Source organism: Elephantulus edwardii, unplaced genomic scaffold (assembly GCF_000299155.1).
Source record: "Elephantulus edwardii isolate Elephantulus edwardi_28Jun2011 unplaced genomic scaffold, EleEdw1.0 scaffold00455, whole genome shotgun sequence".
NCBI classification, from domain to species: Eukaryota; Metazoa; Chordata; class Mammalia; order Macroscelidea; family Macroscelididae; genus Elephantulus; species Elephantulus edwardii.
In genome coordinates, this window is record NW_006400205.1 from 310,336 (window position 1) to 329,205 (window position 18,870).

The following is an 18,870-nucleotide window of genomic DNA, read 5'->3' on the forward strand; positions in this document are numbered from 1 at the left end:
TAAGGGAGGCAAACGGATGTATAAGCCCAGGAAATCCAAGTACTACCACCTGCTAGCAGTAGACATAGAGAAACTCCTTTGAGTTGTACTCTGAATTCAAACTGCCAGGATTAAAAAATGTGAGAATATACATTTCAGTTCTTTCAAATCACCCGCTTGTAATATTTCTGTTATGTTGCGTTTAGGTTCCATTAAGTTGACTATGACTCATAGCAACTCTATGAACCACGTATCTAAACCTTGCCCTGTCCTGCGCCATCCTCACAACCTCTTATATTGTCAAGACCATTGTTGCAGTTACTGAGTCGATCCATCTTGTGAAAGAGAAGGCCTCTGCCTTGTGAGAGGGGTCTTTCTCTCTTTCCCCCAGCACAACATCTTTTTCCAAGGACATTTCTGGTACAGCAGCTCTATTATCTCTGAGATATTTCTGTTATAAAAGCCAGCTCAGTGTAGTTGAGTAGGAACCTACCCAGAACTGACCCTCCAGCAGGTTTCCAAAGCAGTAAATTGCACAGGAGGAGTTTACCCATCTTTCCCCCTTTAAGTGGCTGGTCCTGACAGACTATACAACCAGAGCTCCTTAATTCTGTTACAGCAACACTTCATCTCTGTGGTCTTTCTGTTATAGCAATTCTATATGTAAGCACCAAGGCGGGTGAGGGGAGACAGAGACTCAAGGATGACATTCTCTCTGTGACTTCCCTGTAAGGCCATTACAGCCCAGCAAGACCTTCCAGAAGGGGCCCCGATTCCCTTCAAGCATATACACCCATCTTCAGTTCTAGGTTACACAAGAAATTAAAAAAAAAAAAAAAAAGAGGTAGCTTTGTTAAACAACCTTCCAACCATGTACACTTACACCATCATCAGGGTTGGACTATCCAGTAAGCAAAATAAGCAGAAATTTATTTTTATTTGGGTTTACTTACTCATCTGTAGTGAACTGTCTCACATTTTCTCATTGAAACTGTGACCCTTCTTCAACATATGGCTGTCATCTGTCTCTCTCCCAATCCCACAGCCCCTTCCTATGGATCAAACCCTCTTTTCACATTTTCCATCTCTGATAGGGGCACAGTACCCATGAAAGCCAGCACAGGTTTGCGTGTGCTTCTTAACTCATCTGTAGAGAAGAGTTTCACGTGCGTCCCATCACCTTGCACAGCAAGTGAGCTATTTGTTGCTGTTGTTTGTTCTCATCCAGATTCTGACCATTAAGTTAACCTATAAAAGGGGTTGGTGACCTTATCAGACCCAGGATTTTTACTGCAGCCCAATGAACTTACTTATCTCACTGTACTTGTACTTGGCATACAAGATGGATGAGATATCCCCTGACCCTTTTGAAGAGTTCATAACTGAAGTGAGATGAAAGATACGCAGAGAAAGGATTACAAATCAATACATAATGTTGATTTCAAGGAGAGTTCCAGCATGAAAGACAAAAAAGGGACTATTAAAAAAAAAGTGGCTGGTCAAGGTACAAATGTGATCCTGCTTTGGCCAGTAAATGTATCAAAGCTTATCAGAGGCTATGTGGGGTGAGAGGGAGGAGATGACAAAGGAGTCACTACTTAGATCAAGAGATGAATTGCATTGGAAAAGTCTGCGGTCAAGGACCTCTCCAGAGTACCGAACAGCAACGATGTCAGTTTGGAGATTAAAGTGCACTTGATCCAGGCCATGGTCTTTGCAATCACTTGCTATTCATCAGAGCTGGACAATGACTAGATATGATAGAAAGAGAATTGATGCTTTTGAGTTGTGGTGCTGGAGAAGAATATTGAATATGCCATGGACTGCTGGGAGAACACAGGAAGAAAACTTTTCGGCTTTTTTGCCTCTGAAACTTGCCTTGCCAGGACCATCTGCCTCCAGCCCCGACCCCAGAAAGTGAGAGATCTGTGCATCTATGAGCTACTGGGGCACGATTCTGTCAGACCTCTGGCTGGTTGAACACTGTGGTTTAAATCTCCCCATGGCGCACGAAGAGGGCAAGTGGCAGGCAGCAGAGTGGGAGGCACGGAAGGATCGCTGGCCCCTCACTAGCTGCTTGGCTCCTCTGGTACCCTGCTTGTTCTCATCTGCCCAGTTCTGCCCCCTGGCTTCAGGTGGAGCGACACAGCTGGACCTGGGCAGAGGAACAGGCCCTTATCAGGCCAGCTGCACTCAAGCTGTGGCAGCTGTGGGCCCCTCCACCAGGTGTGGCAAGAAATACCTGGGTGTACACCAGTTAAAAGAAACTTCATCACTGTTAGGCCCAGCCAGGACCTTCCCCAGAGCAAATGCACAGTGTCAGTTATTTCTTTCCTATCACCGTGGTTACTGCCAAATCTGATCCATGACTTCTTGGCCATAGCTTATAGCTTTATTATAGAAATATGACCAAAACTAACATTTTCAGACTTTGTATAAGTCCAAAATTCACTTCTGATGTGTCCTTAAAATAACTATACCAGAACTTTGGAAAATAAACTAAGGAAACTAAAAAACTCCACATAATTTTGGCATTGTGACCCCTTTATGTGTATATGCTCCACATTTAGGTGGGTATGCTAATTGTTGGGGGAAATATGATATGGGTGAACTCCAGTGTCATAGAATGTAAAAGGTAACACTGCCAACAGGCTGCTCCTCCCTGGTGGTGGCTACCCACCAATGGCTCCTCAGGACAAAGACAATCTCTTCCCATGTGATTCATGACCTTGGAAATGCAATGGAGGGTCAGCTATTTCTGACTAGGCTGGGGAGCGGAGAGAGCGTGGTGGAAAGAGAGGTGTTAATTTATATTTACCATGACTCTGACGGCCAAGTAGTAAGAAGCTGTGCTACAGCCCCAAAGGCACAGGGTTCTAATTCACCAGTTGCCTGCAGAAGGATGGTCAATCTCCTCCCATGTGATTTATCGCCTTGGAAAACCCACTGGAGGGTCAGTTATGAGTTGGTTCCAATTCAGCAACAACAACTGGTGGCCCAGTGAGGTGAGGAGCTGCGCCAGCCACCCAAAGATATAGGGTTAGAATTTCACTATCATGATGTTGCTTATTGGTCCAGTGATAAAGATTTTTGTCTTCTTGATTTTGAGATGTAATCCATATTTGTTCCCATTCCAAAGAAAAATGACCTAACAAAGCACAGAAATTATCTAACAATATCATTAACATTACATGCAAGCAAAATTCTGCTGAAAATTACCCCAAAACAACTGCAACAGCACATCAGCAGAGAACTACCAGATGTGCAGGCTGGGTTTAAGAGGGCATAGCACTAGGGATATTATAGCTAATGTTAGATGAATCTTAGCTGAAAGCAGAGAGCCACAGAGGATTGGTGATCTGTGTTTCAATTACTATGCAGAGGCACTTGTGTGGACCCCAATAAATAGTGGCTAACTCTGATAAAAATGGGAATCCCAGAACATTTGATTGTGCTTATGTGAAATCTCTACTTGGACCAGGAGCCAGTAGTTGGAAGAAGGTAAAAGACACAGCAGGGTTTAAAATTTGGAATGGTGTATGCCAGGAATGTGTCCTTTCTCCATACCTTTTCAATCTGTATGGGGAACAGATCATCCAGGAGGCTAGGCTCTCTATTCTATAAGGAAAAATGTGGCTTCAGGATTTGAGAAAGACTCATTACCTGTGTTAAGCAGATGACACAACACTGCTTGTCGAAACTGAGGAGGACCTGAAATGACTGCAGCCTTCTCTATGGATTGAAGCTCAACATCAAGAAAACAAAGATTCTCACCACTGGCTCAATTGGTGGCATCATGATAGATGGTGAAGAGATTGAGATTGTTAACAGCTTTAATTTGGTTGGTTCGACAATCATCAGTTATCGTGATTTCCAGCAGCCAGGAAATCAAAAGTTTACTTACTTTGGTAAAGTATGCTGTCAGAGACATCTCCAGAGTACTGAAGAGCAAAGATGTCAGTCTGGAGACTAAGGTGTGCCTGATCCAAGCCAAGGTCTTCACAATTACATGCTATGCATCAGAAAGCTGGACAATGACTAGGAATGATAGAAGGAGAATGATGCCTTTGAACTGTGGTGCTGGAGAAGAATATTGAATATATCATGAGCTGCTAGGAGAACAAGCAGGTTTGTCCTAGAGAAGGTGAAATCAGGCTGCTCTGTGGAGGCAAGGCTTTGAAGCTTTTCTGACATACTTTGAGCATGTTGCAAGGAGGGACCAGTCCTTGGAGAGAGACATTATGCTTGGGAAGTTGAAATGACACAAGGGGAAAAGACTCTAGATGAGATGGATTAACTCAGTGACTGGGATAATGGGGTAGGTGTGTCAGAGACAATAAGGTAGGCTCAGAATAGAGCAGGGTTCAGAGTTATTTTACATAAGGTTGCTATGAGTCGCAGGTGACTTGATGACACATAATAACGACAACAACAACAACAGTTCATATTGAACGCTGTATGCAGACTTTGATATTCTGCAGCAAGCATTTCAAGTCCCTCTCACTTTCAGCAAGCAAGATTGATTCCTCTGCATAACACAGGCTGTTGATGAGTCTTCCTCTAAATGCTATGGAAGAAAGTGGAGTCACCTCCCTCCATCTTTGGGCCCAAGGAACTTGCTACCTTCACACCTTGTGCTAAGCAGCAACACCAAATATCGAGGTCCTGCCCTGATATATCAGTTCCGCTGAGAGAAGGGACAAGGATTGGATGAAGACGCAGAGAGCCTCATCGTTGATCACGAATCCCCTTTTATTATCTCTGAAAAGGCTTATATAGGTTTAAAAAAAAACACCACATCTGCAGGGGTATTCACATTATCTCATTTAGGTTTCCATTTGAGATGGTTCTAGCCAAGATGGAATTGGTTCTGCTGGTTTTACACATGCAATGCCAATCTTGCCTTGCAAGTTAGCCAGGCCTCTGACAACCAAAGATCCAACTACACCAACGTAAGCCAGGCCCCCACCCTGTCATGCTGCCATGGACCTCAGCTGGGGCCAGAGAGGGCTGTGACATGGTATTTGTATTCTCTATTGTCTTTATGGCTTGCTATTAGATGTACAATATCTGGTCATTGCACTGAAGAATGATCTGCATGTTACTAATTACTCTGTAGCTTAGATGGGTATATGCTTGCTTCCTTGTTATTTCCTCTTATTAGCATAGCACTTATCTGCCAGTTTGCTCTACTGGGGAAACTTGTGGGTTGCTGTGATGCTGGAAACTATGACACCCATATGTGAAATCTCAGAGGGCATTGATGGTGACTGGGCTTCAGCAGAGCTTCCAGATTAAGGCATATTAGGAAGCAGCATTGACCATCCACTTCTGAAATAACAAGCCTCTGAAACCCCTATGTTATTAGTTACTGTCAATCAGCTCTGAACCCTGGTGACCTTCTGCACAACGAATGAAATAGTTCTTGGTTTTGTGCTGTTGTTGGTATTGTTGAGGACACTGTGTATTTTTACTTTCTTGTAACTCATGCTATTCATCTTCCAGCACTGCGTTGGGCCTTATTCTGTTCTTATCAATAGGAATTTCATTGATTAACGTTTACAAGGTTTACAGATGATGAGATTGGCTGACAATTGGGCACCGTTCAGAGCTGGTGTACATAAGGTTGCTATGAGTCGCAAATGAATCAATGGCACATAACAACAACACTCTCCAGGCTGTTCTTCCCTTCTGTCCTACTCTGGAAGTCTACAGGAGACTGAAAACTATCCACCTAGGGTGACCCTGCTGGTATTTGAAAGGCGGATGGATTAGCTCTGCAGTAGCATAACAATTAACAAGCCACAAACTGACAGATGGCTGAAGGTATATTCACTATGCCAGAGAGTAAATATTTGGAAGATTATCACTGGGTAACCTACAAAGACCTGTTGTTAAGAAAAGAACAATTTGGTATTTAATCTTTATACCATACTTCATTTCCCCAGAAAGATCTTCTATACCTTTGAAAACTGTAAATTGTGTAAAGCAAAAACCTGTCAGAGAAAGAGAACCCAAATATTTTCCATTCAAATGAGTTATAACAAAATGGTAAGATCCAAAGGCAAAACCTTTTTTTTTTGGTAGGATTTTTGAGGCTTTTAAAAAATTCATTGTGGTATTCCTTATTTATTCATTTTCTCCTCCCCTCCCGCCTCCCCCAGCATACTCCTTGTTCCAGATTGTCATACATGTAATACTTAATCATTTCTTTCTCTGTGCCAGTTCTTCTCCTCATCTATTCTACTGCAGTTTCATTATCTAGCCACTCTTTTCCCATTCTCTCCCCACACCCCCCCAAGACTGTTCTATTTAATAACAGCAGTGTTATGCAGTTTTTGTCCTTTTGTGACTGAGATGTGTCATTCAACCTACTCTCCCCCAGGTTCCCCATGATGTGCAACATTTTATGAGTTTGTAGTATAATATTCTGTTATGTGAACGAACTATAATTTTTCTATTCATTTGTATGTTGATGGACATTTTGGGTTGCTTCCATCTTTTCACTACTGTGAATAAGGCAGCAATAAACATAGGTGTGCATACATCTATTTGAGTGTGGCTCTGGTTTCTGTGGGGTATATTCCCAGTAGTGGAATTGCTGGGTCAAATGGTATTTCTTTTAGAGAAAGCACCAGACTGCCTCCTACAGTGGCTGTACCATTTTACCTTCCCACTAGCAGTGAATAAGAGTTCTCCAATCTCTCCACAAATTCACCAGTATTTATTGTTTGTTGCTCTGTTGAACTTTGCTTTTGTTGCTGGGGTAATATTGTAACTCATACCTGCTTTGGCTTGCTTCTCTCTAATCACTAGGGATTTTGAACATTTCTTCCTGTGTTTGTTTGCCATCAGACTGTCCTCTTTGGTGAAGTGTCCATTCATATCCTGTGCTTATTTTGTGATTGGTTTGTTTACCTTTTTCTTGTTGAGGTGCTGAAATATTCTATAAATTTTACATATAAATCCTTTATCAGTTACACTATTGCCAAATACTTTTTTTTCTCTTAGCCTGTGTGTTGTTTTTTCTTACCCTAAAAGAGAAGTTTTTTGATGTACATAGGAATTTGATTCTTAGAAGGTTCCATTGATTTATTTTATTTTCTCCTGGTTGTAGAGAGTTTTTATTATGCTTGTAAGACTGTTTGTGCTGTGGATTAGGGCTTCTAGAGTTCTTCAAAGCTTTTCTCTGATGAAGTTTATAGTCTTTGATTTTACTTCTAGGTCCCTGATCCATTTGAGTTGATTTTTTGTATTATGTGAGGTGTGGATCTTACTGAAGTTTTCTGCAGATGGTTTTCCAATTTTGCCAACACAATTTGTTAAAGAGCCTGTCATTTCCCCACTGATTTTGTCTCCTTGTCAAAGATCAGTTGACCAAAGCTAGATGAGCTGATTTCTGGGTTCCTTATTCTATTCCATTGATCTACCAGTGCCATGCTAGCTTGTCCACCATGGCTGTGTAGTCAGATTTGAGATCAGGGAATGTGATGCCTCCTACCTTGTTTATTTTAGTGGAGTTTTGCTTATTCAAGGTCTCTTTCCGTTCCAGATAACATTGGAATTTGCCTTTTCCATCTTGTCGAAGAATTGAATTGGTATCTGTATTGGAATTAAATTGAACTTGTAGACTCCCTCAAAGGCAAAACCTATTGAGAATCAGAAAAACTCAAAGGTGAAAAAAGTTTTTGAGATCCAGAAAAACAAAACAATATGCCAAGTTTTGGCTCTCAGAGTTTTCACTGTGTATACTATTGAAAGTGCATATTAATTTCTCTGCCTGTACTGGGAGAATTGAGTTGAGATTGGGACCATTTTATGCAGTAATCTTTCAATTGTCCCAAATCTTTTTCAAGGACACATACCAACCACTGCCTTTTAGATGAGGCAATCATGTGTTGGGACAACTTGAATCTTCTGTTAATTTTTTTCTGTCTCTGCCCCCTTTTCTCTCAGACAACCTTTGTTCACTCCCCTCTGCAACCAGTGGCTATGTCTGACTACATTTCCCCTTTGAAACTTTCAACACAGTTGTGACATTCTGAGTAAACAGACCAGCCAAGCATTCCCAATAGAAAAATATATCTAAACCTTGACTTCAGAAATTGATAAAATCTTTTTACAATTTCTGGCTTCAAGAAATAATATTTCCTCCCCTTTTTAAAAGCACTCACTGGGCCTTTTGTCAGTGACCCACTGAGCCGTCAAGAAAAGGCAGAATAAAAACACTACTTTTGGGTGAAGCAGCAACATCTTGTGTTGTTTTGCTCCAATCAGTGGTGTAACAAGGTATAATACCTTTTGAATTAACTGGTGTAAAAGCTTTGGTTTGGGAGAAGTGCTGCTAGTAGATAAAATACTCTTTAATATGCTCTGGAAAAATTAACTTTTGTAGGAGCCAAGAATTTATATATCATCTCTGTGAAGGGGATCAAGGGACAACTTAACAGACTTCCTGCTGCTGGTGTGGGTGACATGGTGATGGCCACTGTCAAGAAAGGAAAACCAGAGCTCAGAAAGAAGGTACATCCAGCAGTGGTAATACGACAACGAAAATCATACCGGAGAAAAGATGGGGTGTTTCTTTATTTTGAAGATAATGCAGGAGTCATAGTAAACAATAAAGGCGAGATGAAAGGTTCTGCCATCACTGGACCAGTTGCAAAGGAGTGTGCAGACCTGTGGACCAGGATTGCATCCAATGCTGGCAGCATTGCATGATTCTCTAATGTATTTGTAAAAAAAAAGTTCACCCAATTAAAACATTATTTGCTACCAAAAAAAAAAAAAAAAAAGAAATAATAGTTCCAACAATGAATGAATGGAAATCCAAAATCTCTGTAAATGTTCATTAAAATTAATAAAGTAAAATTTTTTAAAAAGAAATCATAGTTCTAAGCTTGTATTCAACATAAGCTTAGTGTGCACCTGTTATGTTCCCTGAGTTGTTCTAGGCATGGAAGATGGATGTCATAGCACACAAGCATAGTCATTATAGTACAGTGGAGAAAGATAAAGTGAATAATCATATCAATGAAGAGTATACTTATGGTCAGTAATAAATACAATTCTGTCTTGAAAGGAGTGTAATCAGAATGCTCCTTAGAGACAGGGTTGGTGAAATTCCATCTCACTTTAGGTATGCTGTCAGGAAGAACTAGTCCTTGGAAAAAGGCATCATGCTGGAAAGTTTGGGAATCAGCAAAAGAAAGGAAGACCCTCATGAGACAGACTGACCCAGTGAGTATCATAATGGTCTTGAGCATGACAAGGGTCATGAGGATGATGCAAAACAAGACTACGCTCACATCTTGTTGTTTATAGGGTTGCTATGAATCAGTCAATTCAGCGGCACTTGACAACAAGAGCAATTAAGCAGTTATATGACAGAAGGAACCCTGGTGGTACAGTGCATTATCTTTCAGGTTGTTGTTGTTGTTGTTGTCGTTAAGTGCTGTCGAGTAATAGAAGACCCATAGAGACCATATGAATGAAAGACCTGAACACTAGTATAACTTTCATCATTTCTCCAAGTTCATTGAGTTTCCAGAGGCAAGCTATATCAGAAGTAGATGCCACTCTTGCTTCCAAGCCTGTTTAATTGGGGAGCGCCACCAAACACTGTCAGCCACGGATAACCATTATCACATTTGACATATCAGTGTCACAGTGTTCAGCTTCACAGCTACCACGAGTTGCCTCTGTACAGCAAACAGACAGACTAGTACTATACCACTAACTAAATTGTGATGGCTTTGAACCTACCAGCTGTTCTAAGGGATAATCATAAGACATTCTATTCCTGTAAGATTGACAGTTTTAGTCTGTCCTATAGTGTGACTATGAGTTAGCACTAACTGGATGGCAGTGTTTCATGATAATGGGCTGTTTTCTGTGTGTGTGAGTATGATGGAGAGTAAATAGGATGGTGGTAGCAGATGATTGAGAATAAATGGTCTAAGAAGACTAAATCCTGAATCACGTGAAGAATCAAGCATGAGGATATATAGGAGAAGAGTGTCTTAGCCAGAGGAAACTGGAAGGGTACATGCATAAAAGGGTGATGTGTATCAGGCACAGTAGACAGGCCAGTGTGTGAGAGAAAGAGAAAGAGAGTGGAAGAGTATTGAAAGGTGAAGTCAGAGAGGTAGATGCAAATGTTGTTGCTGTTGTTAGGTACTGAGGAGTCAATGTTATTTATTCATTGTGAATCAACATGACAGAGGGAACTATTCCATTGTAGAATTCTTCCAAAGCATTTTTCTAGACTGATCTTTACAGAAAAAAGTTAAGTAGATTGGACTTAGTTTCATTTGAAATTGTAGAAAGTCAGCTAAAATGGTCTATTGCAGTGTTAGGGTTCCTCAGGCACTTTATGGAGCGCTGGTAGTGTAATCCATTCAGAGTTGCACTGCTAAGCCAAAGGTCAACCTATCTTTTAGTTTTAATCCACTAGTAGCTCCAGAGAGAAAGCTGGGCAATCCCTTAGTGTATGATTTAAAGCCTTGAAAACTCAATAAAGGATCAGCTCCTGAATCAGAAATGAGAGAGAGAGATTGTTTCAATCATCAAGAGGTCAATTTGTAGTTGGACATTTGCACTATTTCCATGTTCTTGCAATGGTGGATAACGCTTCTAAGAATGCTGGAGAACAATGTCCATTTCCGTCTTAGTTCTAACTTCCTTGGAGTATGTTCCTGATATTGGAATAGTTGGATCATGCAAATATTCTATGTTCAGCTTTTTGAGGAAAACACCAAACTGCCTTCCAGAGTGGCTGGGTTATTTTACTATTTATTATTAATCCCACTGTAGACTAAATGAATGTGGTACATTTGTACAATGGAATACCATGCAGCACTCAGGAGCAGTAACTCCGAAAACTACTACATAATTTGGGAGAGACTGGAGAGCATTATGCTGAGTGAACTAGCTCAGTCTCATAAGGACAATACTGCACAAAAATCAATATTGTAAAAGTAGAAGGATGACTAGTAAAACATTTACGGAGACCCAAAGGAGAAAAAGAGTGGGAGCAGAGAGGTGAGGGTGGGTAGGAGCGAAATCATAGGATTGTACAATTTGGTGGGTAGAGGGAGGGGATAAAGGAAATAGGAAATACTTATCAGGGACCTTTTCAATCTGTATGCAAAACAGATCATCGAGACGCTGGGCTATACAAAGAGGAATGTGGCATCAGGATTGGTGGAAGAATCAACAACCTGCGTTATGCAGATGACACAACCCTGCTTGCTGAAACTGAGGAGGACCTGAAGTGCTTGCTGCAGAAGACCAGGGACTGCAGCCTCCTATATGGACTGAAGCTCAACATCAAGAAAACAAAGATTCTCACCACTGGGCCAACTGGCAGCATCAGTACGGATGGTGAAGAGATTGAGATAGTTAACAGTTTTAATTTACTTGTCTCCACAATCAACACTCTTGGTAACAGCAGCCAGGAAATCAAGAGATGAATTGCATTGGGAAAGTCGACTGTGAGTGACCTCTCAAGAGTACTGAAGAGCAACGATGTAAGACTGGAGATTAAGGTGCACCTGATCCGGGCTATCGTCTTTGCAATTACGAGCTATGCATCAGAGAGTTGGACAGTGAATAGGGTTGGTAGAAAGAGAATTGATGCCTTTGAGCTGTGGTGCTGGAGAAGAGTGTTGAATATACCATGAACTGCTAGGAGAACAAACAGGTTTGTCTTAGAGAAGGTGAAACCAGAATGCTCCTTGGAGTCAAGGATTCTTAAGCTTCGTCTGACATATCTGGGGCAGGTTGCAAGGAGGAACTGGTCCTTGGAGAGGGACATCATGTTTGGGAGAATGGAGGGGCAGCGAAGGAGAGGAAGACCCTCGATGAGATGGATCGATTCTGTGACTGGAGCGGTGGGAATAAGTGCTTTTGCAATGGCTAGGTTGGCACAGGATAGAACAGCGTTTAGAGCTCTTGTACTTAGGGTCGATATGAGTCAAACATGACTCCATGGCACATAACAACAACAACAACAGCAGGGACCTGAAAAGATAGGGTAATGGTAGGCATAGTTCAATGGTAATTAAGTCTATAAAACATAATAAAAGGGAATGATTGTATGAAACACATGGTGAATGAAGAGTGAAACACAATGTACATGAACTTTGTAAGCAAACCAATGTAAAAAAAAAAATTATAAAGAGGTCACTTTGCTCTGTAAAGAGCTCCATCTAGTGCTCAGTCATTAAGTCAAAAGCGGAGAAATCTGAGTTGTTAGTTGGGATGATTCTATATGTAGGATCAACAAGCACATGAAGCGATTGAAAATGCCATGGCTTGTAACAGACACATCTTAGTCTTTAAACTGACGTCCTTGCTCTTTAGCATGTTAAAGGGGTCCTTGACAGTACATTTGCCCAATACATTGCTTGATTTCTTGATTGCTGTGTCCATGGGAGTTGATTTTAGATCCAAGTAAAATGAAATCATTGACAACTTCAATAACTTCTTCATTTATCTTGATGTTGCTCTCATATTGTTTTTGTAAGTTTTTATAAGTTTAAATATTTTTACAATAAGCTTTATTAAAATGAATCTACTTGTATAAGAATGTGTGCCACTCCACACATGCAAGTAAAAATATCAAAACTGAGCTTAATTGCACTTAATTGCAAAGTTCTGTGTTTTAGAGTTGGTTTAGATTGGGTTAATATGTTGTGGTAGTGGTGTTAAGCTGAGTCGCTTGTGACTCAGAGTGACCCTATGTACAACAGCCGTGAAATCTGCTCTGTCCTGTGCCAGCTTGACTGTTTCTGACACACCTACCCTCATTTCCCCAGTCACTGTAGCAATCCATCTCATCGATGGTCTCCCTCTCTTTCTCCATCCCTCCACCCTTCCAAGCATGATGTCCCTCTCCATGGACCGGTCTCTCTTTGCAACATGCCCAAAGTATATCAGACGAAGCTTCAGAATCCTTCCCTCCAAGGGGCAGCCTGGCTTCATTCTCTTTAGGACGAGCCTGTTTGTTCTCCTAGCAGTCCATGATATATTCAATACTCTTCTCCAGCACCTCAGCTCAAAGGCACCAATTCATGCCATTGAAATGTCTTAGTTTTGCTTCCTTTTCCCCAATATCATTTAAATTGTTGGTTTTTGTTAAGTGCCGTCGAGTCATAGGCAACTTACAGCGACCCTATGAACAAAAAGTCCTCAATACTTGTGTGACATTCATCCTTCCTCCAGGTTCAAAGGGTTTCCAGAGGCAAGCTATTTCAGAAGTGGATGCCACTCCTGCTTCGCTTCCAAGCTTGTTTTAATTGGGGAGCTCCACCAAACACTGTCCACCATGGGTAACCACTATCGCGTTTGAGACATCAGTGTCACAGTGTTTAGCATCACAGCAACCACGAGTTACCCCTGTACAGCAATTCACAGACCAGTGCTATACCACTTAGAAGAATGTTTGATAAAATAACAATTTAAACCAGTCCTGAGGGATGCAGATTAAAATCACTCACTTTGGGCTTGGTAGCATAACTTTCTGTCCCCTAGGCCAATGAATTTCTATGTTGTCATTGTTATTGTTGTTAAGTGCAGTCAAATCATAGACAACTTATAGCAACCCTATGAATGAAAGACCTAAGCACTGTCCAAAGAGTTTCTGGAGCCAAGCCACTTCAGAAATGGATGCCATTCCTGCTTCCAAGCTTGTTTTAATCAGGAAGGGAAAAAAAACCCAAAACCTAAACACAACAAAAAACTCTAATTCATTTTCCCTAAGTCAGAACCCACCAGCTGCTGACTCTCCAAAAGTTTCTCCAAGGCTGTGACTCTCATGGGAGGAGATTGCCCATCTTTCTCCCAAGGAGCCACTGGGGGATTCGAACCATCAGAGAGGAGCCACCATCAGGTTTGCTACACAGCTTCCTAGGGACCAGACCACCAGAGACTTGCAGAGAGGGGAATTAATAGTTATTCATTTTCTAAAATAACTCAAGGATCCAGATTACTAAAGCCTTGTTTTAATAGACAAAGTAGAATGGTGGCATGATGCCAGGACAACTGGAGATAAAATTCTAGGCTCCCAGGATAAGGATTAATAAAATACAATGAAAGCATGCAGTTACTGGTATACTTAATACCTGTTATTCATACATACTTTAAACAATGGATTATTTCTTTTGAATTTTTACTTTAGAGGCACACTTAAAAGGTGTGAAATAATCTTCTTAGCAGTTTTACCTTCTTGTTGAAGTACTGAGAGAGAAATGCTCAATAATTGCTTCTAATCCCCATTTTTATGCAAGTAGGCAGAGAAGACTATGATCTGTTCTTTGTGCCTTTAAAAATAATTATTCTTTAACTTAAAAACTGACTTTGAATCATCAGAAAGAGAAATCTGGGAAAAATCTTGAAAAACAAGACAAATTGTTTTAATATTCATGCTCAGAATATTTTAAAATTCAGAAATCACCCTAGAATGTGTTTAATGTATATTTCATTCTCAAGTCACAGATGTGTAAGATAGTTCCGTTTTTTTCAGTGTATAAGAAATCTTCATTATAGCTTTAGCAAAATTTATAATGTTATAGAATATATGTTATATAACTATAAATTTGTAAGTAATAAAGTATATAACTTAAATTTACATAAAATTTAAACAAAAATTATAACACACATGTAAGGTTAAAATGAATTAACTTTTTGATTCAGTTATATTTTCCAAACAAACTTTTTTCTCTCATCTCAAATGAATAATGTATATCTTGAATGTTGCTATGAGTCATAGTTGACTCGATGGCAAATAACAGTGGCCAGGAAAACAAACAGATTCATCTTGGAGAGGTTTAAACCAAGCTACTCCTTGGAGGCAAGGATTCTGGGGCTTCGTCTGACTACTTTGGACATGTTGCCAGGAGGGATGGGTCTTTGGAGAGGGACATCATGCTTGGGAGGGTGGAGGGACAGCGCAGGAGGGGAAGACCCTCTATGAGGTGGATTGATTCGGTGACTGAGGTAATCGGGATGGGTGTGTCAGAGGCAGTGCGGTTGGCGCAGGATAGAGCAGGGTTTAGGGCTGTTGTGCATAGGGTCGCTATGAGTCGCAAACGACTCGACGGCACATAACAACAACAACAACAAAGGGCAAGAAGCTGCACTGCCATCCTAAAGGCACACGGTTTGGGTCCATCTGCTGCGCCATGGGAGAAGGATGGGCAATTCTCTCCCAGGCAATTAAATGCCTCTGAAAAACCTGCCAGAGGAACAGCCATGGGTCGGTTCCAACTCTATGGTACATTACAGCACTCCAGAACCTTTGAGGGAGATCTGGTGGCCTAGTGGTAAGGAACTGCATTGCTGGAACAAAAGAACGTGGTTTGGATCCACCAGATGCTCCGCAGAATAACATCTTGAATGAGTGAAAGGAGAATGAACTGCTATATTTTACACTTATGTGTAATTTAATTCTTAAAAATACAGACACTAGAATGCAAAACATCAAGAACATCTTTCTATAAAAATTAAAAAAAAAAACCCTGTTTGGAATGTTCATGTTGATTTGCAATATTCATAGATCTTTTTTCTTTTTTTGAGTAGTTGGCTAATTGGATTTAAATTTCACATGAACTAGGTTAAATTAGTTTTGATTTGTACCTAACTATACATCCTATCATAGAAGGATAGGAGCTCTGGTGGCTTAAAAGTAAAGAGTTGCATTGCCAACCCAAAGGCACATTGTTTAAATCAGTCAACTCGTTGCTTCCCAGGAGAAAGCTAGGCAAGCTCCTCTTGTGCGATATGTGCCTCTGGAAACAGGCTAGTGGGTTAGCTGTGAGTTGGTTCCAACCTGAAGGTATATAACAACAATTCCAGAAGGGTGATACATGTTTTCAAAAGTAGATCCACCTGTAATCTAGCTTCATTCTCTTCCAGGAAATAAACCGACTATTAGGATATAAAGGGAGTTCTGGTGGCATAGTCCATAGGGAGTTTGGCTGCTAGACCAAAGGTGGTACTTCTCTGATGCTTCAAACCCACCAGTGGCTCTAAGAGAGAAAGATGGGCAATCTCCTTTATGAAATTTACAACCTCCAAAAGCCCACTGGAGGGTCAACTATAAGTCAGTTTTGACTCCTTGGCAATGAGTAAAGGGAAATATGAAATGGAGACATTTTCTTTAACCAGGCAACTAATCTAGACACTTGCATCTCAAATCTACTATGCTATGAAAATATACCAAAACATTGCCAATTTTCCTGTGCAGCATAAAATATATCTAAGCCACATAAGATTCTAAAATTTAGAGATTGGTTCATCAGAACTCCATAAAGTATTGTAAATAATTCAACAGATTTTTTTAGTATAAAATAAGATGTGTTCTCAGATTATTTGGAATGCAGCATGCATTTATTATATAACTTATTTTGATAATATTTTCTTGATGATTGAAATTTATTGTAAGTAATGTCTGTTCTGAAAAGAGAACTTTATGTTATAAACCCAAGAATGCAAGGCGTTATTTACATTTCTTGTTATTGGTTGACTTTGAGTTGATTCTTACTCCTGATACCCTGTATGTGCACAGTAGAATTTTTCCATAGAGTTTTCAAGTCTGGGACCTAACCCCAGGCCTTCTTGTGAAGTGCTTCTAGCTTTGTTTGAATTTTTAGCCTTTCAACTAGTTAGACCAAAGCTTGACACTTTATGTCAACCAGAGGGCTGTTCATACCTCTACAACTCCATTTCATTTCTATTTCCAGCCCCTTTTCTTCCAGGGAGCACAACTGAATTGTAGACAGTCTTAATCTTCCTCCCTCAGCACACATACCAACTCTTACGTTCTCTAGGATTGTGTCCATACTCCACAGATGTATGAAGCCAAGGCATTTTGTAGAAAATCTGTCATGCTGGAGACACCCAAGACGTGCTCATTTCCATCCAGTCTTTTTGTGATGATTTTTAACAGATAACTTCCTGGGCACATTACTACCAGGTCTTTCAAATTTAGAATTGTGCCTTAGAAGAACCTGATTCTCCCATGTTTTGCTGAAATATGGAGAGAACTCTGGGGCTATCTCGTGCCCATCTTGTCCAGACCTAGCACCCAAACATTTCCATTCAATGCTTTTGAGTCATTGTGGGTACGGGGGAAACAGGGTGAAGTTTTCCACCTTAAATGCCTTATTTCTGCACCTGTCACCTCCAGGATTTTAATGGATAAATGCAAGGAAAAATACTTTTTTTTCCGCCCATGAACACTTTAGAGTCTATATTCTTTTTCTTTCTCCTTTCTTTACCTGAATTTCAGAGGAAACTAGGCCCTTCACTAACTCATGTATTGTTGTTGTTATGTACCAGCGAGTCACTTGTGACTCATAGCGACACTATGTACAACAGCCCTAAGCTCTGCTCTGCCCTGTGCCAATCACACTATCTCTGACACTCCCATCCCAATTACCCCAGTCACTGAATCAATCCACCTCATAGAGGGCCTTCCCCTCCTGCGCTGTCCCTCCACCCTCCCTAGCATGATGTCCCTCTCCAAGGAACGGTCTCTCCTTACAACATGTCCAAAATATGTTAGATGGAGCCTCAGAATCCTTGCCTCCAAGGAACCACCTGGTTTAACCCTTTCCCGGATGAATCTATTTGTTTTCCTAGCAGTCCATGGTACTCTCAGCACTCTTCTCCAGCACTACAGCTCAAAGGCATCAATTCTCCTTCTATCCTCCTTAGTTATTGTACAACTCTCTGATGCATAAGTGATAGCAAAGACCATGGCCTGTATCAGATGCACCTTAGTCTCCAGAGAGACACCATTGCTCTTCAGTACTTTGGAGAGGTTCCTAACTGCAGACTTTGCCAAGAATATACTGAATTCACTATATCAAAAGGAACTCATAGATTTAGGCAAATTCTTTGGCACTTCTCTCATTGAGAGGTGGGGTATTATTCCTCATTATTTGAAGCTTAACAGGCCTGAATGACTCATGGAAAACCAATAAAGTGTGGTAGTGTTAACACTAAATGACTCTTGATGCTAGATAAGAAGACTTGCAGCTTCTGCCTTGGTCTCAGAATTCTTACTCTCCAGTTTCTTCTCAGAATTCAGCATCCCTATTGGAAAGTCTGCTGTCTGGGACCAGAGAGCTGAAGTGCAAAGTGCACCTGATCCAGGCCATGGTCTTTGCAATTATTTGCTGTTTGTTAGAGAGGTGGGCAATGAATAAGCATGGCAGAAGAAGAATTTATGCCTTTGAGATGTGGTACTAGAGAAGAATATTGAACATACCATAGACCCCCAAGAGAACAAACAGATCCATCCTGGAGAGGGTAAAACTACATTGCTCTCTGGAGGCAAGAATTTTGAAGCTGCATCTCACATAATTTGGGCATGTTGCCAGAAAGAACTAGACCTTGGAGAAGGACATCATGCTTGGAAGGGTGGAGGGACAACACCTTAGAAGAAGGCCCAAGATGAGATGGATTGACACAGTGACTTGGATAAGAGGAGCAGGTGTGTCAGAGACAGTGAGATTGGCTCAAGATAGGGCAGGCTTCAGAGCCATTGGAAATAGGGTCACTATGAGTCACAGGCAACTCGACAGCACATTACAACTATTAGAAGACCATTATCACATTTGGGAGGTCATAGGTGGATACTACAGTCAAGTGCCCAATTGTGCTTCCAGACAAAAGACAGAATCAGTGAACAGCCAAGTAAGGCTCACCGTCTTGGACATCCAGCCTTGTCAGACTTTCTGATGACTTGCTTAAGCCAGCATCTGCATGAATGTAAAAGAGCTCAGAAAATAAATACTTAACACCACTGGACCAATTGGCAGCATCAGGATGGATGACGAAGAGATTGAGATTGTTCACAGCTTCAGTTTGCTCGGCTCCACA

General features: G+C 40.9%; 1 protein-coding gene across 1 annotated transcript; it reads left to right on the plus strand.

Moving 5' to 3' along the window:
• Positions 1 to 1,981: 1,981 nt before the first annotated feature.
• Positions 1,982 to 8,700, plus strand: LOC102853194 (60S ribosomal protein L23-like). The gene is made up of 2 exons (XM_006902820.1): positions 1,982 to 2,210; positions 8,375 to 8,700. Exons 1-2 carry the CDS (start codon positions 1,982 to 1,984, stop codon positions 8,698 to 8,700), a joined length of 555 nt encoding a protein of 184 aa, XP_006902882.1.
• The last annotated feature ends 10,170 nt before the right edge of the window (positions 8,701 to 18,870 follow it).